The following is a 21,304-nucleotide window of genomic DNA, read 5'->3' as shown; positions in this document are numbered from 1 at the left end:
AAACTGTTGATGCCAGAGTGCTACCAAGGCCATGGTACCCAACTGTATTCACTGTGTTCTTTAGTGCCACAAACTCAGTAAAAAAGAATAAACAATCAGAAAAGGCTGGTTTCACCTAAGACTGTTCTTAATAATGCAGTAGAAATTACTTCTATTGAATTTTTGATCTCAAGTTAGCAAAACTTTTAAATATTTGGTGTGAGGAAACAGGAAGGATGCACAAAAAAATGCTGCTGTATACTGAAGTACAATGGTTGTCTTGGGGAAGAGAACTTGTGCAACTCTTTGAGTTGCAAGCTGAACTAGTCACTTTTTTAATTGAATGCCATTTTCACTTGAAAGAATGACTGACATGCAGACTATGGTTATTCAGACATTTTCCGAAAAGAAAATGAAGTTAGCCTGTCACTTTAAGGAAAACAAGTGACAAGATTTGCTGCCAATGATAAAATTTGAGCTTTCAAGTGAAAATTAAAATTTTGGAAAACTTGTACCTGTCACAGTAAGCTTGACAGCTGCCCAATACTTGAAGACTTTTCGGATGAGATCATCGATGATGTTACATGTGATTTTTAAATATTATACAACGAACTAAGTCAACATTTGGGAGATCTGTAATCTGTACAACTCACTAAACCAGTATGTCCCAAATGACCAGTTTATAATGTTGTAAAAGAAATTCAAAGTATAAGGAAGATCAATGGTTTTTAATGTAGCGGAGATGTTCATTGACATGGTTTTAGATACAAGGCTGCAGTTAACATTTAAGAAACTACTACTGTGGCTGACGCTGTAGCTCAGTGGCAGAGTACTTGCCTGCCACGTGTGAGGCAGTGGGTTTAATCCTTAGCACCACATAAAAATGAAACAAATAAAATAAAGGCATGCTGTCCATCAACAACTACAAAAAATAAAAAATAAAAAAAGAAACTACTTCTTATCAAGTTTTGGTGTAGTATCAAAGGAAAATATCCATAATTGCTAAAAAAGCTTCCCCTTTCCAAAAGCATTATTTATGTGAGGCTGCATTTTTGTCGTGTAATTCAATATCAACAAAAAATCACAACAGACTATATGCAGAAGCATTTCACAGCACTGGAAAAATAAATATATTCAAATCCAATTTTGAGAACTTTTAGGATGACAGATTATGACACAACAAGAGAAAACAGGTTGGGGAAGCTTTCCTTACCTACTGAGTTTGAGAGAACAGCTTTTCATCCCTTGGTGGAGAGAAATCAGAGCTGGATAGAATATACCAACTTTTTTTTGTAGACTTTGAAAAAGTTAAAAAAAAAAAAAGAAGAAGAAGAAGAAAAAAGAAGGGAATTGTGAGAAAGGGTTTAACAGGAGGAAATAAGAGGAAAATAACCAGTCACATCAGACACATTTAAATTTGCTTATAAGTTAGGGAAAAGGATTAAAAAAGTGACTTGATACTTCTCATTTTCTTCTCTTCCCCAGAATTACTTCCAGTATTATAATAAAGCAAAAATCCTAAAATTATGTACTGTATTAAAAAACAGAGACCTATAGAAGGAAAGGGTTAAAATGAATATAAAAACAATATAAAAACAAAATTTCTCCAAGAGAAATTGCAATGTAAATGTTAAAATGCTTTGGTATCAATATATTTTTTTTCATCTTTAGTATGTCACTTTAGCAAAAACTTTAGAGACTTTACCCAAGTCAGTGGTAAAACACTTGCCTAGCTAGGCAAGATCTTGGGTTCAATCTCCAGCACTGCCAAAAAAGAAAAGAAAAAAAAAAAAAAAAAAAGCAAAACAACCCAACCTCTGATCTTTAGTAAGTGAGCAACTGGATGAAGATAATTTTTCTCTTCTAATTATATTCTACCAGAGAAACTAAAAAAAAAAAAAATAGTCTCCAAAGAGATGAATAATATACACATATAAGTGTTATATGTAAAAAGGGTAAATTTGATCCAGTTTCTAGAAACAAAACTAGGGAAAATGGGACATTTGCTTTGACTGAGAAGCCAAGGATCCTGAGGTACAACTTACAAAAACACATTTTTCTCTAGTTCTCTATAAACCTCAGTTTAGGATAGCTATTTCTGTCTAACACATAATGAAAAGAAAAAAATTGAACATTAAAGAAATGTAGGGACTTAAAAAAAAAGTTGAGTAATGAACCTAAGCTGTCAAATTATTTCAAGTTCCTCCTTTAGAAAAGGTACATATAATACTATGTGTTAAGATGATATAAATCAAATTTAACTTTCTTATGGAAATCACTTGGTTGTTAGATATCCTGTATAAGGCCTAATTTTAAACTTTTGTTCAAATGTCGAAAAACATATTTATCATATACTTGTATACTATATTCTATTTTAAAGCTTTTACAATGTATATAAAACCTGGTATCTGGACAATATGCACCAACTTAAACAAATAGTTTAAGAGTCTTGCAACAGAAAAAAATGTCTAGTGTTGAGTTGTGCTGAGAGAAACAATGGGGGCCCAAAACTCAGATGGATATCCCTAAGTGGGAGTTGTCCCAGGAGTCCAGAGGATATGAAATATGAGCAATACAAGGATGAGGATACCATCTGAGACTCAAATCTGTGAAACTAGAATTTTATAAAACACAAAAGGCTAGGAAGCAGAAAAGTATTCAAGGTCACATTGCTTAATAAAACAGCATATGTAACTGGAGGAACATACTAGGTAAATGCCTAGGAAACCATGACTATGTTGCTTAAAAATGGTTATGTATGTGTAAATGAAACTTATTAAAAACCTTCAGTTTTATCTTTTTTTTTTAAAAAATGTTTTTAGTTGTTGATGGACATCTACTTGTTTATTTATTTATATGTGGTGCTGAGTGCCTCACATATGCTAGGCAAGCATTCTACCACTGAGCTTGGTTTATACAATGTTATCCAAAGTGATCTGGAATAATTCTGGTTCTTATCTAGAGATTATCCTTTTTCCATAAAAATCTTATAGAAAATTTGAGCTTATGTATATATCCTTATACACTAACCAAGATAGTTAAAGGAGAACTTTTCTTCTTTTCCCTAAACTAAGATTCAAGTCTCTGCTGAAGCCTACTGTCAATTCATTGGGATAAGAGTTATTTTTCCTACATGAACTCAATTTTGAGCCACTGCTCAAGCTTACTAGGAATTTTAATTTTTAAATTAATGTCCTCCATATGTTTTATCAGTGCCATAAAATTAGAATTTTATTTTCATTAGCTTTAATTACATGATATAATTAAGTTATAGCATTAAATTATATAAGGCTAAATTTCCTATCATATTGTTTTATAATGCTTCCTAATTACTTTGGGTCTCTAAATCTTCAATTTGCATGTTGTTACTCTTTTTTTTTTCTTTTAATATTGCTGCCAATGACTAGCAAGGCTGGGACAATATAAGTTCAATAAATACTTCTTCTACAAGTGACTGACAAGTGAATTTTTAGACAGGAGCTTTCTCAAACATGTCAGAGTGTCTATATTTACTTGCAATTGCCAGGTATAGCACATCATATTTCCTTAATGTAAATATTTTTTTTTTTTTAAGAGTGAGAGAGGGGAGAGAGAGAGAGAGAGAGAGAGAGAGAGAGAGAGAGAGAGAGAGAGAGAGAGAGAGAATTTTTAATATTTATTATTTTTTAGTTCTCGGCGGACACAACATCTTTGTTGGTATGTGGTGCTGAGGATTGAACCCGGGCCGCACGCATGCCAGGCGAGCGAGCGCGCTACCACTTGAGCCACATCCCTAGCCCTTAATGTAAATATTGAACAGCTCCCTAACGACCTCATTTTTTTTTAACTAAACCTACAAAATTTTGTTTCTTAAAGCTACCTAATTCACTGATCTAATCACAATGTAGCTATATCAGAATTTGCAAACCATTTATTTAACTGGAATCTTTTAGTGAAAACTGTACTCATCCTATTTTCTTAACATATTTTTTAGTTGTTGATGGACCTTTATTTTCTTTATTTTATATGCAGTGCTGAGAATTGAACCCAGTGCTTCACACATGCTAGGCTAGTGCTCTACCACTGAGCCACAACCCTAGCCCATGTATTCATTCTATTTTTAAGCTTTTGAGAAACTCAGATGAAAAATCAAATACATATATAAAGAATAAATTAGAAATATATATATGTATATATATATATACACATTTCTTATACACACACATATATGCATTTATAATCAGAAATGAAGCACAAAATCAGCTATTTGGAACTAGAACACATAATCTCTTTAAATAGTTAAACATTTGAATAATACTATGTTTACTTCATGTTTTGGATTTTAGAATCTGGAATACTTTTATAACATTCAGTAATGTCAGTTTTGCTTATGAAATGAAGACTTTGGGGCTGGGACTGTGGCTCAGTGGTAGAGTTCTTGCCTAGCATGTGTGAGTCACTGGGTTCGAGCCTCAGCACCACATAAAGATAAACAAATAAAGGTATTGTCTATCTACAACTAAAAAATAAAGATAATAGTAAAAAAAAAAAGACTTTATGGAAGAGATGGGGACAGCATTTCTTTGTTCTCCAGTGGTTGGTAGTGTCAGATATATAACCAGAATTCAGAATTTCTGAATGAAGAAAAACAGTTTACCAATATCACCAAATTCTTTTGTGTTCTTATTATTGCTCCCTAAATATTTTCTTACATCAAAACACTGTAGAATTCTGTATTATTTCCTACAAAAAGTCAGATAGAAAGATGAGTGCAAAAGATTTCTGTCAAACCCTTGGACACCTAAGATAGTATTTAGTTCATCAACTGAAATACCTACAAGGAGCAAACATAAAAATCTCATTTCTGAGATCATAAAAATGATGTAGTATATTAAAAAATAAACTAAAAATAATAATCTATATTTAAAGAACAAATTTATTAAAATAATTAACTGCTATCATGTAAACACGTTACTATTTTTGACAATAGTGTCCTGCAAACAAAACATAAATAATGCTTGTCAAGAAGAAGTGTGAGCTGGGTGCAGAGAATTACATGCCTGTAATCCTAGCAACTCGAGAGGCTGAGGCAGATTGCGAGTTCAAAGCCAGCCTTAGCAAAAGCCATTCAGTGACACTCTGTCTCATAATAAAATACAAAATAGGGCTGGGGATGTGGCTCAGTGGTCGAATGCCCCTGAGTTCAATCCCTGCTATCTGCTATCTGCTCCCCCAAAGAAGAATAAGTGTATGCATTTTATTTCTTATCTGCAAATATTTTCAATTCTTGTTTGCTTTGTTTTTTGCTTTGATTGAACCCAGGGATACTTTACCACTGAGTTATATTCCCACCCCTTTTTAGAATCAGTAACAACATGAAACAGTTTCTTGGTTCTTTTAGCACTGCTCAGCTATTCTTCTTTGGAAAGTTTATATTCATAATGGAATTTTAAAAATTGTTCTTAAGATGATAGGCTATGTATGATACTTGTTTCCTTTCAAATGAATGACAGAATTTTTAAAAATATTTTTTTTAGCTGGAGATAGATACAATATCTTTTATTTATTTTTTTATATGGTGCTAAGGATCAAACCCAGGGCCCCATGCATGCAAGGCAAGCGCTCTACCACTGAGCTACAACCCCTGTCCCAAATGATAGAATTTTATTTAGTTTTATTTTTTGGTAATATTGGGGACTGAACTCAGGGTCTCACACATGATAGGCAGGTGCTCTGCTAGTGAGCTACATTTCCAGCCTTCATGACAGAATTCAGAAAGCTGAATTCACTTTATGTGTATTTTTTTCTTGCTGGGGATGAATCCATGGTCTAGCATCCACTTTACCACTTAAATCCCAGTTCCTGAATTTACTACAAAATTCTGCCAAATGCCTTTACCTCTCATTAACGTTTATCAGATGGTGAGTTAAATAGCAGCCCTCTCCCCTACCTTACCACTTAATCTTTGGCACCCTCTTCTATGTATCTATAATGCCTATAATGCTTTAAAAATATATTTATAAAACATTAATACTCTTCTCACCCTGGCGCATTTAGTAACTCACTTCTAATAAACAGAATAAAGAAGTGAAAGATACTATAGAGAACTTCTCATTCTAAAATTTTTATTTATTGAAAATGATGTCAAAATTGGATTTCTCAGATTTGATGTTAAATAATAACTAAGATAGTCTTAGTTGTGGAATCAGTAACTGAAAAGCCCTGACAAATAAATAAAATCTCTTGCTTTATTTAGAAGGAAAGATATAAACATCAGTTTATTTTAATTTTCTAAACTGCTTCTAAAGATACACTTTTCTGCTCTTAATGGATGTTTAGCTTGTTTCTAACCAATTATATGTAGCAAGATAATCTTTGCATATATGTCCATGCAGATATAAGTATTTCTGTATTGCTTCAATGACAAAAACTTATGCTTATGCTTGTTAGGTGAAGTGTTTTGTATTGTTTCTTAAACTGAGCACTGAAATTAAAGAAAAAATAGAAAGTAATTTTCAAACTTAGTATCATCTGTATCTTACTATCTACCTTATTTTAAACTTTTAGAACTTTGTTAAATGCCTGTGAAAAGAAAAATAAAATATTAGAAAATATGAAATGTAAGCCTTTAATCTACTTGAAAACAGTTCTTCTATTTAGGAATATATCTGTCATATGTTTGTATATATTGAACTTCTGTTGAAATTCCAATGGTGGATCACCTCAGGAAAATAAAATGAGGAAGATATATTGTATATCAGCATTTAAAGGCTGCTTTTTTACAGAAGCAATGTTAGGGTTGAAAAGAATCTTGTCTACTTTTTACCTACATCCTGCCTACCCTAACCCTAATAATATACTGACTAAATAATTTGGGAAGTCTGTGGAACCTAATTTCTCACCTTTGACTGCTTTTCTCTTGGTATTCCAGATTTCACTTTATCAAGTGGCTGATCAAAGGTCAAATTATTCTTTCTTGTTTCACCATCTTCAAGCAGGGGAACATAGTCATAACTGTCATCTGCAAGATAAAAACCTTTTGAACATCAGTAGAAAACTCTTATTTTTGATATCACTTGAAAAAGTAAAAATAATACCCCCCCAAATTTTTAAAAGAATAGATTTTAAGCTTTAAGTTTTGAAAATTATTTAGATAACAGTTACCTTGAAAAGTTGCCCATTTAGTTTTTTTCTTTCCTACTAAACACAAAAAACCCTTACTCTTCCAAGGTCAGCAGTAAAACATGTTAGAATTCAGAAAGCTAGAAATATGCTTTCTATATTATTCTCTTACCAACAAAGATCATATTTTCTTGTTTAAGAAAATTTATCATATTTTATATAATTTGTCATATTGTTATAATTTATCATATTTTCTTGTTTAAGACAATTATTTATATAACTACTCCACGCTTATTGCAGGCAAATTAGAAAATGTGGGCATGTCATAAAGAATAAAAAATAAAAGTTACCCACAAGTTTTATCACCTGTGGATTATTTTCTTATGAGATATCCTTAGGATATTTGAACTCAGTTTTAGTTCAAAAGGCATAGATATTTAAAAACACTTCTGCTATTACTGGCAGAATATCTTCATGGAAGTTTTATCAACCTAGTCTTATCATACAGTATAATGTGAGAATCCATTTCCTCAAATTCTGCAAGTGTTCATTTAAATAATCATAATGTATAGCTATGCTACACTTATTATATCACAACTACTGAGAGACAATGGAAAAGTAAAGTTCAACTTTCACCTTTCTTTTCTCTAAGAGGTTCAAAAACTACAAACATACCTCGACTGGAATTCACCAGAAGTAACTGTGATTTTAGCTTGTCAATAATAGTTTGTTGAAGTGACAGCTGTTCCTGTTGCTCACGTATTCTCTGCTCATAGTTCTCAGTCTGCTGACATGAAAACCAGTTAGCCTGATACTTACTGACAGACATGAACATACATTTACTGTCTACTAGGAGTTGCCCATATTGCATTTCTCAGGTACTAAGAAAAATTAATTACAATTGGCTCTAGGAATGTCTTTGTAATTGTTACAAACATCAGTGATTTAAGATACTTAAAACACATAAAATTTAAAAAAATCATCTTATTTGAAGAGATTTCAGTCAAGATTTGACGTTACAGTCTTTTGGTATTTCAGTTACAATAAAAACTCTAATAGTAATTTGAATTTAACCCTTTAAAAAGCATGGATGATAAGACAGATGTTATATTAAAGTGATTCTTTAAAAATACACACTAACTTACAAAGATTAAAATGTCAGGTCTTTCAAATAAATACTTCTGAATTTGTTTTTAGAATATAAAAACACAAAAGAAGTGCTATATAAGTAAACTGGTCAGAAACTTCTTTTCTAAGTTGTAGTAATTCAACAACATGGCTAATGATCACTGTATATTTTAAGTACCATAATTTCCCTTATCTTTTTTAACATTTCTTTGGTTGTTGATACACACAATACCTTTGTTTTATTTTTATTTATTTTTATGTGGTGCTGAGGATCAAACTCAGTGCCTTATACGTGCCAGGCAAGCACTCAACCACTGAGCCACAACCCGAGCCCCTTCCTTATCTTTTAATCTATCCATTTCACTATTTTATTGCAATAGCTATGAAAATTAAGCAATGAAGACACAAGTGTATATTAAGAAAACATATGTTGTAAACCTTCAAGAGAATTTGAAAATGTTGCATTACAATTACCAAATTAGTAGTTATAAAAACACATTAGCAAAACATGATAGAGGATCCTTACCAATTTCTATTATTGGAGAAACAAATAAATGATTAAATTGCAAATTCCTTGAAATATGAAAGGGGTCCTAATAAACTTAAACAGTCCTTCAGTATATACTAAATATTTGTTTTTTTTTAAATTTTTAACTTGTTTTAATTAGTTATACATGACAGTAGAATGCATTTATGCATTTTGATATACATAGATGGAATATAATTCCTCATTTTTCTGAGTGTACATGTTGCAGAATCATATTGGTCATGTAGTCACATATATTCATAAAGTAACAATGTCTGTTCATTTTACTATCCTTCCTAACCCCACATCTCCTCCTATACTAAATACTTGATTTTAAAATGACTCAATCAAAATTCACAACTAGTGAAGCTCTATTATTTTCTTTTTTTTAATATTTATTTTTTAGTTTTAGGTGGACACAATATCTTTATTTTACATTTATGTGGTGCTGAGGATCGAGCCCAGTTACTTGTGCATGCTAGGTAAACACTCTACCACTGAGCCACAAACCCAGCCCCAAGAAATTCTATTATTTTCAGAGACCAATAAATCTGAAGTATAAATTATATGGCTGTTCCTAGATTCTCAAATACAGATTAATTCAAGAAATTAAAACAAAATAACCACATTTACCAAAATAGAAGGTGAACTTTTATAAGGATTATACTTCAAAAATGAATAACTGACAGAGTAATCTGAGTGAAGTCTTATGTTAAGTTGACATTCCCCATAGAACTCTGCAAAGCACGTAAAAAACATGCTTACTGGGGTAAAATGAGACAAAGAATTCAAATATATTTTATCATCATGAACAAAAGAATGAGTCTTCTAAGTATACATGGACCACATGTTCAATGACTGAGTCTCAGAATAGATTCTTAGGTGCTCAAGTCTAATCTAGGGCCAATCTACTCAGGATAAGGCATCTTATTCTTAAATAAATTCATATTCAGGCTGCTAGAAACACAGCTAGGGTAGATTGGCTGAAAGGATTCAAACATCTACATCAAATTCTTAATACCTTAAAATTATCTAGACTACAACAGAGTAAACAGCATACACGTTAATCTTTTGTGCCTCCATGCATTTTGAACTTTCTCCAAAGAACTCAAAAAAGTTCTTCATAAACATCCATTACCTGTTTTTAACTATATTTGGATAAGCCTTCTATTGTGCAGAGATTAAGTTACCTACACAAAAAACAGCCCATAACAAATGTCTGTTATTTAAGTCTCAGTCATTCTTACCTACTATGGGTTTTTCTCCACTTTAATGAAGAACCCAAATGATCATATAGTTTCTCTTGTAATCTACTCAGAAAGCTTCTGCCAGTCAATTTTCATCATCTACTCTGACTTGAAAACATACTTTATGACATCTGCATGTAAAATTACAATAGGTGAATAATCCTGAAAGTGTATTTACTATATCTTGGAAAAAACAATAGATCAACAGTAATTTCAAGTTGAAGACTTGAACTATTTCTTAAGTCCCTTGATTACGTATTATAAAGCTCAAATAAATTCTGTAATAATTAAAAAAATCTATCTGGAAGTTGCTAGCAGGGGAAAGAGAATAGCAATGATCTATATCCTCCACTGTACTTTTCATATACTTCCTTATAGAAGTTATAGTCTGTGTCTGATTTCCCTCTAGATTCTATAAATTCTTCATGGGCACAGTCTATTTCTTCCTGATATCTCCAGAAGATCACAGAATGCCTGGCATATATTGAGATGCTTACCAAAATATTAATTGAATACACTTAATTAAATTGTTAATAAAATAGAAGAGAAAAAGATATCAGATATGAACTGAAGGAATGGAGGGAGAAATGGCTTTGCCTATATTTCAAGGAGGAAAAAGGAAAAATAGAAACAAGGTCAGTAGGTGAATAAGACAAAGAGAATTTTAAGTTTGAAGAGTGTGGATGTAAAAGACAATGTTTGAAAGCTTTTATGTGGGTGCAGGAGAAGAAAGCTTATATTGTTAGGAAGTACTTTGAGGAGAGAAAATATATATTCAGAAAAGCATATAAAGATTTTGACCACAGACAGGCTATGAAGAGTCTGGAAATAATTATATATTAAATTGGGGGGGGAACCAATAGAATTCAGTTTATTTGCTAGGTTTGGAAACCAAATGAAACGAGTTTTATCTTATTTTTATTAAATTATTTTGTTTACTGAACAAATCTGAATAAACATATAACCTAAAAAATCCTTAAAAGTCAAATAATTGTTGCATGGTCACAGTAGTTTTAAAAAGCAATACAATTACAAAGCAAGCGCATTCCAGTACTATCAAAGACCCCACAAAACAGAAAAATCACTAACAACCACATTGAAAATGTACAACAGCAATGTCTTGTCAACACTTCTGTACAGAGCACAGACATGACAGCTAAAACAGACAGAAGAGAAGATGCTTTTGACAGCCAGTGTGTGTGAATGATTCTTTGAGTCAGATGGCAGCAACAAGTTACCAACTAGGAGATCTGCATGACAACTAACCATCCATCTGTATCAAACACCATCTGGCCAAGATGACTCTGGCTTCTGTGTACTTGACACTCCTTCTAATTCCAAAGACTAGCAAAACAAGTGGTCTACCAGCATCTACAGAGTTAAACAGGTACTCAGGTACTTGTGTCATAAGATACATTGTACTCTTAAAGTTTTTTTGAAAGCAAAATTTAAAAGAATTGTGATCAAATGAGGTATACACCTTAAATTTATTAAAAATGGTTGTCCATTTACACTCTAGACTATCACAAATAAAGCAAAAAGTTTATCTTAAGAATTGCCCTTTTACCAAGACAAAATTTTAATCCTTCCTCTTCAAAACTAAGGCAACATATTTCCTGTAATTTTGGACATACAGCTGTTCAAGTTTTCATGAGTTTCATAAATATTAAAATAGAGTTCTATAAATTGAATTTTTTCCTGATCCTGACATTGAATGTTCTCATTTTTCATATATTATAAAGTGCTCATTTCCTAAATAGGGAAAAAAGTTCAAGTGTCCTTTAGTCATTTGTAATACTCTAAATAGATCAAATATTATTTATTCTTATTCTTAAGAACTAATTCCAATAGTCTGAAAAATACCATGGATTTCCTATAATGATTTACTAAAGAATTTAATAAATGATGAATGGATTAAAAATAGTATCAATTTAAAAACCTTTCGAACTGCTCCAAGATTAACAAAGAGAATGAAAGGTTCCTTGAAGGATCTGCTTGGCTACAAATGCTCTCAATAGAGAGCTCCACAATTCATAAGGAAGATACTAAATTATTCCCAATAAAGAAAGAAACTAATAATCTTACTTTAGATAAAACTAATAATTTAGATGCAAGCTAGTCAAACATTGGTAAGCTAATCAACTTCAATTTTAAGTTTTTTAAAAAGTATGAGATCATATAGCCTGTCTTACACATCTCCTTCTTCAACCATTCTCTGCCTAATAAGTTATAAGTCCTGCACACCCCTGCCCTTCAGATCAAGACTATTATATAGAGATCTGTAATTTGACAGATATCAGATTTGATTATTTACTATTATGTGATAATGCCACCATCAATTTCTCAGCATGCCAAGTAATAAACAATGTCCAACTATTTTCATTCTATGATTCTGTTTTGGTCTTGATTTATTTGCCTCTTTGAACCTTTGACTTTTTTTTTTTATCTTTGAAACGAAAATAATATTTATCTGAAGGATTAAAGGAGATGACATATAAAATATCTGTTACACATTTAGCTTTTTGCAAATGTTTGTTCCTTTCCTTTAATAATGAGCCAAGTACATAGAGTTACCACTAGGTCAATGTTTAAAAGAGCTGTGTTTAAAAGAGCAATGTTTAAAAGGTTTGGGCCACTTCTGAGAGCTCCTGAAAGGACAATGTCTACTGGAGTTATGGGGGCAGAGCTGCTATGAAGACTCCAAACTGTTAAAGCTACAAGTGTGCAACTCCACCCTGGGAGAACCAAAGGTATGAGACTCCAAACTGAGAGAGCTGTATCCAGCAAAGCCTGTGGGTATAGGTGCCCAGAGCCTTGAGGGCCGCCCAGACCCACTTTAGTGTGTACAGAAGACAGGACATGGATTTGAGATTATTCTCAAGCCTTGAGATTCAATATTAGCCCTTCTGAGTTTTAGATTTGGTCAGAACCTGTTGTCCCTTTCTGCTTTCCTGCTATTTCCTTTTAGAATGGGGATGTCTGTGCTATGCCTGTTCTACCACTGTATTTTGGAAATACATCCTTTGTTTAATTTCACAAGCTTATAGCTAGAAAGGAATATGCTGCAGGAGAAATTGTACTTTGTTGCACCAATAACTGATTTAGATGCTATTTAGATGAGACTTTAGACCTCGATTTTAAAATTTATACTGGAATGAGTTAAGACTTTTGGGACAGAATGCATATACACCATATATAAATATACCATGTTTTTTTTTTTTTGAGAAAGACATGAATTTTGGGGGACAGGGGCAGAATGTCATGGTTTGAATTTGTGTACCCTGCAAAATTCATGTTGAAACCTAATTCCCATTGTGATGATATTAAGAGGTGGGGCCTTTTAAGAGGTGATAAGGTCTTGAAGGCTCCTCCCTGATGAATGAGATTAGGATTTTAAGAAGAACTATTTGCATGAGGTTCAGTCCTTTTTGCCCTTCTATCAGGACACAGTGTTCACACCCTTTAAATATAGTAGGTGCTCAATACATTTTTGAATAAATGTCATAATGTAAATACTTTTTAATAGGTGCTCAATACATTTTTGAATAAATGTCATAATGTAAATATTTTTTAATAACAAATACTCTTGGATATATATACTATACTGACAACCCAAATTTCTGGAAATAAAAATATGGAAAAAACATACAATTATTTAAATTCTGATGGATAAAAAGTGAATTCAGCTAAGTACTAACAATGCAGTGTAAAAGAACAAAGACTTTAATCAGAAAGCACCTTTAACTACTACCAGTACCTTCAATAGAGAATAGAAAAGAATAAAAAAAAAAAAGGGGGGGGGAGGGTCTTGTAAAAACAAGATCAGTAAAATAGAAGCAGGGGACCAAGGGAGAAAGGAGATTTGGAGAATGAAGTTAACCAAATTATGCTATGTGCATATATGAACATTGCATAATTTATTCCTATTTTACATATAAATATAATGCATCAATTAAAAATATAGAGAAGAAAGATCAAAAGAGTAGAGGAAATGATTCAGGGCGATGGAAGAAGGGAGGGAAAGATGAAGTTCTGGGAACTGATATGAAGAAAACTGTTATATACATTTATAAAATATGTAAAAATGAACCCGACTAATGTGTATAACCATAATGCACTGATAAATAAATTTAAAAACAATAAAATGCTTTATCACCACCAACGCTTTACACAGCATATATTTTGTTGGAACAAATAAAGAAAAAAATGAAGGATGACAGACAATAATGAGGCCATTTACATCTCAAGAGAAAGTGAAAAAAAAATTTTTTAAATGTGGTACCCACAATAGGTATTTTGTGCCTTTATGCATTCCTTTACAACATGTTTTAAAGCTTTTAGGGTTAACATAACCCTTCAGGGTAAGAATTTATACTTCTGGTGGTTCAATAAAAGTTGTTGAATAAAGCAGTCTGACAACAAAGCAGTCCTTATTTCTTCATATTTACTGTCAGAATAACAATAAATATTAGAGAAGGTTAATGATAAAAAGAGCATAGCCAAATCTAGTCTTATTTAAAACCTTCACCTCAGCCTCACTGGTTGGTCTTTAAGGCTGCTTGTTTAGCAAATTGAATGGTTTTAAGTATTATGCCTTTATTACAGGTACAAATAAAAAGCAACTTATAGCACTGGACCTGAACTACTCTAGAATTAAGAAGATTGTTTCTTTTCTACATAAAAATGCCATTTTTTCTCCTTTAATCAAGACTGGGCAAGAACTGACAAATTTCACATTTCTTTTCAACAAAGAGATTTATACTTTCTGATTACATAATGCAAAGGATCTTGGGACAGCAGGAGAGGTCAGCAGCAGGAGGTTTTCTATAACCTAATCATTCATGACTTATAAATGGCCATCTGTCTTTTATTTTTTATTTTTGCACTAGGGATTGAACCCAGAGGTGCTTAACCATCAAGTACAACCCCAGCATTTTTAATTTTCATTTTGAGACATGGTCTTCCTAAGTTGCTTAGGGTCTTGTTGAGTTATTGAAGCTGGCTTTGAACTTGTGATCCTCCTACCTCAACCCTACCCCAAGCTGCTGGGATTACAGGTGAGCACTACTGTGCCTGGCTAATTAATGACCATTAGTTTAAAAAATTTAATTAGTTTAATAAAATAATATTTGTATTATTTTATTAATGATTCTTCTGGAAAAACAGTCAAAAAAGCAACAGAAGTTATTGTTTTTGTGAAATATATTTGATTTCTCTCACAGAACAGTGAATGAGTGGTATGAGTAATAAAAATGATTCTATATCATTATGGATTCTTGAGATGTCTGAAACTCCCAGGTAACTTAGCCTAGTTAGCCAAAAGATGTGGCAAGGATTGCTGATTATTTCTCATATTCACTTTCTTTCAGCAATACAGAGTTTTAGCTGGGTACCTGTACAGTCAGGTAGAGGATAGATTCACCAGCCTTCCTCATTACTAGGTGTGATCATGTGACTAAATTCTGACTAATAGGATGTGAATGGAAGTGATCTGTACAAAAACTGGACATCAGAAAGCTGCTTTTAGCTTTTTCTCTCACCTTTCTCACTGGAAGGGAAGTGGTAACAATAGAGCAGCTATTATAATTTCAGAGAGGAAAACCATATTTTAAAGATAGTAGAGTTGTTTTATTAGCCCTGTTCTACTCATTTTTGAACTGTTATATGAGAGAGAAGTTAATTTTTCTATTATTTCAGCATTGTATTTATTGGACCCTTTGAAACAGCAACTTATTCTGTACGAAAGTTAATTCCAAGGTCAAGCCAACTCTACCATCCTATACTCCATACCCTATATAATAATCTTTTATTCTGTAAACATATTAAAAGCTGTCTAAGTCAGGGCCTACTTAGATTGCAATATTACTTTACTTTGGGATAGACAGAAGACCTCTTAATGTAGGTAAAAATGAATGCATACACACTGCAAGAAATAGAATAAGCAACTGGATGTGTTGATGTACGCCCATAATCCCAACTACTCAGGAGGTTGAGGTGGGCCAATTGCTTGAGCCCAGGAGTTTGAGACTAGCTTAGGCAACATAGAAACAAAAATAAACAAAAACAAAAACTAACAGAATAAACAGTATTAGACTATGAGCTGTTTATTCCCTACCCCCAGTGTTGGGAATCAAAGCCAGTTCCTCACGTATGCTAGACAAATGTTCTACTACTGAATTACACTCCCAGCCCTTGATCTATTTTTGAAAAATTATGACTCAAAAAGATATATACCAAATTGCTAAGAATGATTAATCTTGGGGAGTGAGAGAGAAATATTACTTCATATTCTGTACATGTTAAATTATCTACTTTTTGGAATAAGTATCATTAAAGCCAACATGAAATTAAAGCCAACGATATCATAACAATCACTTATCGGCCTTATTTATTTTTACCTCTCATATCATTTTGGGTGCCTTTGCTTTACAGAATGCTCTTGAAAGGATATAGTGTACTAACTCAAAGAGGAGACTTAAAAGTTGGTAAGTTTAGGGTTCCAACATGGCGGCCGGCGAGCAGGCAGCATTTTCTATACCTCCGCAGTAACAGGATCAGAGAGACACATAAATACACTTGCATGCGACCTGCTGAGGAACTTCTAGCAAAATTCCACTGAAAGGAGACCTGCCAAGAACTAGTAAGTCTGTTTGAGGTGTCAGTTTGTCTCAGGCGAATGAATCTTGGCAACGCGGATCAGGGACACAATCCCGCAGGCCGCTGTCGAACTGCAGCGAACATACGAATGGCCGCGGCCAGACTGGGCCCCGCCGGCCTGAGTCTGTGAACTGCCTCTGGTGGTTTGGTGCTGCAAACCCCCCCCCCCCTAGCCGTTTCGGAGCTGCAAACCACGACCCCCCCACCCCCACCTCCGCTCCTGTGAACAACTCCCGCCCACTGGGCTCCGCAAAGGGCCCCGCCCACACGGCAAATGGACAAACGCGCCCCGCCTGCCCGGCACTTCGAACAGCCCTGCCCGCACGGGGGAATCAGGAGTGGCGCAGGACCCACCGCACGGAACTCCTGGCTACGGCTCCCACCAGAGATAACAACTGAGGTCTCTTGCACCAGTTTCCGGGGGCGTGACTACAAGAGGGCAAGCAAATTCGCTGGGGGTCCTCAGCCCCAAGCCCTACAAACTTAGGATCCAAGGGAATGGCAAACAGGGAGAGCGTGCCCAGGTGGCCATGAAAACAGGGCACACAGGAGCAGCAGACCTGGCATGTAGCCAGTATTGTGGTGAGCGTTACCGGTGAGCAGACCCGCCCAGTTGGGGAGGAAAAGCTGCTGCACAGTGACAGGCTCCCGCCTACTGAGAGGAGAAGCTTAGCCCGGGGGGCACAGCTTCACCTAATGGAAGAATAGTGAATCGGACTCTAAGACTGCATTTATTAAATTTTTGTTGTTGTTGTTGGTTTTTTCTGTTTTTTTTTTTGTTTTTTAAAAAAGTGTTTTTAAAATTCATTTTATTTTATTTTATTTTTAAATTTTAATCCTCATCTCTATTATTACTATTGTTATTTTTTTAAAATTCTTTTTAATTTTCTGTTTTTTCTTTCTCTTTCTTCTCTTCCTCTGTCTTTCCATTTCTTTTCAATTCTCTTATTCCCCCTTCCTTGAATTCTACCTGGTTACTCTCATTCTCTTTGGTGATTTCTTCCCTTCCCTGCTAATACCTTTCCTCCCAAGCATCAAATAAATTTATACGAGTAGACAGTAACTCAACAGTCAAACAGAACAAGAAGCAAAATGAGCAGTATGAAAAAGCAAGGAAGAAAAGGAGTACAAACAACGCAGGACAGCCTAAATATTCAGGACGACATAGAGTCATTAGAAAAATGGTCATATAAAGAACTCAGGGAACACCTTAGACAGATGGAATGGAACCTTAAAGAGGACACGAGACAGCAAATTCAAGCAGCGAAAGAACACATTGAGAATGAATTACATAAACAGATAAAAGAAGAAGTTAAGCATCTTTATCAGGAGATAGAGATTATAAAAAAGAATCAAACAGTAATCTTAGAAATGAAGGAAATTATAAACCAAATTAAAATCTCAAATGAGAGTATCACTAATAGAGTGGAGCAAGTAGAAGCCAGAACGTCCGATAATGAAGACAAAATATATCAACTTGAAAAGAGTCTAGCCAACTCAGATAGGCTGGTTAAAAATCACGAGAGAAACATACAAGAGATATGCGATAATATAAAAAAACCAAATTTAAGAGTCATTGGGATAGAGGAAGGGATAGAAATTAAAACCAGGGGAATGAGTAATTTACTAAATGAAATAATTACAGAAAACTTTCCAGAAATAAAAAAGGAAACAGATATACAAATTGTAGATGCATACAGGACACCGAGCATACAAAATCACAGTAGACCAATGCCAAGACACATTGTTATGAAGATATCCAATATATAGAACAAAGAGAAAATATTAAAAGCTACAAGAGAAAGGAGAAAGATTACATTCAGGGGTAAACCAATAAGGTTAACAACGGATTTTTCAATACAGACGCTGAAAGCGAGAAGATCCTGGAACAACGTATTTCAAACACTGAAAGACAATGGATGCCAACCAAGAATCCTGTATCCAGCAAAATTAAGCTTCAGGTACGACAACGAAATAAAAATCTTTCACGATAAACAAAAACTAAAAGAATTTGCAGCCAGAAAACCAGCATTGGAAAGCATCTTGAGCAAAACACTCCACAAGGAAGAAATGAAAAACAATAACCAAAGCCAACAGTGGGAAGTACCTCAGTAAAGACAGACGGAGAGGGGAAAGCAAATCATGGAGAGACAAACTAAATTGAAAAAAAAACAAAAGAGATAAATAATCAAACATGGCTGGAAGTACAAACCATATATCAATAGTAACTCTAAACATTAATGGTTTAAACACTCCAATAAAGCGACATAGGCTAGTAACATGGATTAAAAAAACAAATCCAACAATATGCTGCCTCCAGGAGACACACCTGACTGGAAAAGACATACACAGGCTGAAGGTGAAAGGTTGGGAAAAAATATACCACGCACACGGTCCTCGCAAGCAAGCAGGGGTGGCCATCCTCATATCGAATAAAATTAACTTCAAGACTAAATTAATCCAAAGGGATAAGAAAGGACATTATATACTGTTAAAAGGAACCATTAAACAACAAGATATAACAATTATCAATATTTATGCACCAAATAATGGTGCTGTGAAGTTCATAAAACAAATTCTCCTCAAGTTCAAGAATCAAACAGACCACAACACAATAATTATGGGTGACTTCAACACACCTCTCTCACCATTGGACAGATCCTCAAACAAAAGTTGAATAAAGAAACTACAGAACTCAATACCACAATCAATAACCTAGACTTAACTGACATATATAGAATATATCAACCATCATCAAGTAGATATACTTTTTTCTCAGCAGCACATGGATCCTTCTCAAAAATAGACCATATATTATGCCATAGGGCAACCCTCAGCAAATTTAAAGGGGTGGAGATAATACCATGCATTTTATCTGATCATAATGGAATGAAACTGGAAATCAATGATAAAAGAAGGAAGGGAAAATCCAATATCACATGGAAAATGAACAATATGTTACTGAATAATCAAGGGGTTACAGAAGACATAAAGGAGGAAATCAAAAAATTCTTAGAGATAAATGAAAATACAGACACAACCTATCGGAATCTATGGGACACAATGAAAGCAGTTTTAAGAGGGAAATTCATCGCCTAGAGCTCATTCCTCAAAAAAAAGGAAAACCCAACAAATAAATGAGCTCACACTTCATCTCAAAGCCCTAGAAAAGGAAGAGCAAAACAACAGCAAATGCAGCAGAAAGCAAGAAATAATTAAAATCAGAGTGGAAATCAACGAAATTGAAACAAAAGAAACTATTGAAAAAATTAACAAAACTAAAAGTTGGTTCTTTGAAAAAATAAACAAGATTGACAGACCCTTAGCCATGCTAACGAAGAGAAGAAGAGAGAGAACTCAAATTACTAACATACGGGATGAAAAAGGCAATATCACAACAGATGCTACAGAAATACGGAAGACAATTAGAAATTATTTTGAAAATCTATATTCCAATAAAATAGAAGATAGTAAAGACATCAATAAATTCCTTAAGACATATGATTTGCCCAGACTGAGTCAGGAGGACACACACAATTTGAACAGACCAATATCAATGGATGAAATTGAAGAAGCAATCAAAAGACTACAAACCAAGAAAAGCCCAGGACCGGATGGGTATACAGCAGAGTTTTACAAAACCTTTAAAGAAGAATTAATACCAATACTTTTCAAGTTATTCCAGGAAATAGAAAAAGAGGGAGCTCTTCCAAATTCATTCTATGACACCAACATCACATTGATTCTGAAGCTAGACAAAGACACCTCAAAGAAAGAAAACTACAGACCAATATCGCTGATGAACCTAGATGCAAAAATCCTCAATAACATTCTGGCGAATCGGATACAAAGGCACATCAAAAAAATTGTGCACCATGATCAAGTAGGATTCATCCCTGGGATGCAAGGATGGTTCAATATACGGAAATCAATAAATGTTATTCACCATATCAATAGACTTAAAGATAAGAACCATATGATCATCTTGATAGACGCAGAAAAAGCATTTGACAAAGTACAGCATCCCTTTATGTTCAAAACATTAGAAAAACTAGGGATAACAGGAACTTACCTTGACATTGTAAAAGCTATCTATGCTAAGCCCCAGGCTAGCATCATTCTGAATGGAGAAAAATTGAAGGCATTCCCTCTAAAATCTGGAACAAGACAGGGATGCCCTCTATCACCACTTCTATTCAATAAAGTTCTCGAAACACTGGCCAGAGCAATTAGACAAATGAAGGAAATTAAAGGCATAAAAATTGGAAAAGAAGAGCTTAAATTATCACTATTTGCGGATGACATGATTATATACCTAGAAGACCCAAAAGGGTCTACAAAAAAACTACTAGAACTAATAAATGAATTCAGCAAAGTGGCAGGATATAAAATCAACACGCACAAATCAAAGGCATTTCTGTATATCAGCGACAAAACTTCTGAAACGGAAATAAGGAAAAACACTCCACTCACAATATCCTCAAAAAAAATAAAATACTTGGGAATCAACCTAACAAAAGAGGTGAAAGATTTATACAATGAAAACTACAGAACTCTAAAAAGAGAAGTAGAAGAAGATCTTAGAAGATGGAAAAATATACCCTGTTCATGGATAGGCAGAACTAACATCATCAAAATGGCGATATTATCAAAAGTTCTCTATAGG

General features: G+C 33.8%; 2 protein-coding genes across 14 annotated transcripts in view; one reads left to right on the top strand and one right to left on the bottom strand.

The window, feature by feature from the left end:
• LOC144365550 (uncharacterized) overlaps positions 1-21,304 on the top strand; it is a 195,485-nt gene that overhangs the window by 85,942 nt on the left and 88,239 nt on the right. The window contains exon 1 of one of the 9 annotated variants that reach the window (XR_013424099.1): positions 11,835-12,731. The exons of 6 other annotated variants lie outside the window; for them this stretch is intronic. The gene's annotated coding sequence lies outside the window, so the exon portion shown is untranslated. Of the gene's footprint in view, positions 1-11,834; positions 12,732-21,304 lie in introns of those variants that run through there. 2 more of the 9 variants (XR_013424098.1, XR_013424097.1) reach the window with 2 other exon arrangements.
• Tank (TRAF family member associated NFKB activator) overlaps positions 1-21,304 on the bottom strand; it is an 89,585-nt gene that overhangs the window by 21,415 nt on the left and 46,866 nt on the right. For 2 of the 5 annotated variants that reach the window (XM_078017476.1, XM_078017475.1), the window contains exons 3-4: positions 7,756-7,867; positions 6,861-6,994 (exon numbers count right to left, since the gene is read on the bottom strand). In XM_078017476.1, the coding sequence (XP_077873602.1) occupies positions 6,861-6,994; positions 7,756-7,867 (246 nt within the window). The remainder of the gene's footprint in view (positions 1-6,860; positions 6,995-7,755; positions 7,868-21,304) is intronic. The other 3 variants (XM_078017477.1, XM_021730025.3, XM_005315757.5) reach the window with 3 other exon arrangements.

This window comes from Ictidomys tridecemlineatus, chromosome 7 (genome assembly GCF_052094955.1).
Source record: "Ictidomys tridecemlineatus isolate mIctTri1 chromosome 7, mIctTri1.hap1, whole genome shotgun sequence".
Lineage (NCBI taxonomy): Eukaryota > Metazoa > Chordata > Mammalia > Rodentia > Sciuridae > Ictidomys > Ictidomys tridecemlineatus.
The sequence above is the reverse complement of the archived record's forward strand: the minus strand, read 5'-3'. Positions and strand labels throughout refer to the sequence as shown.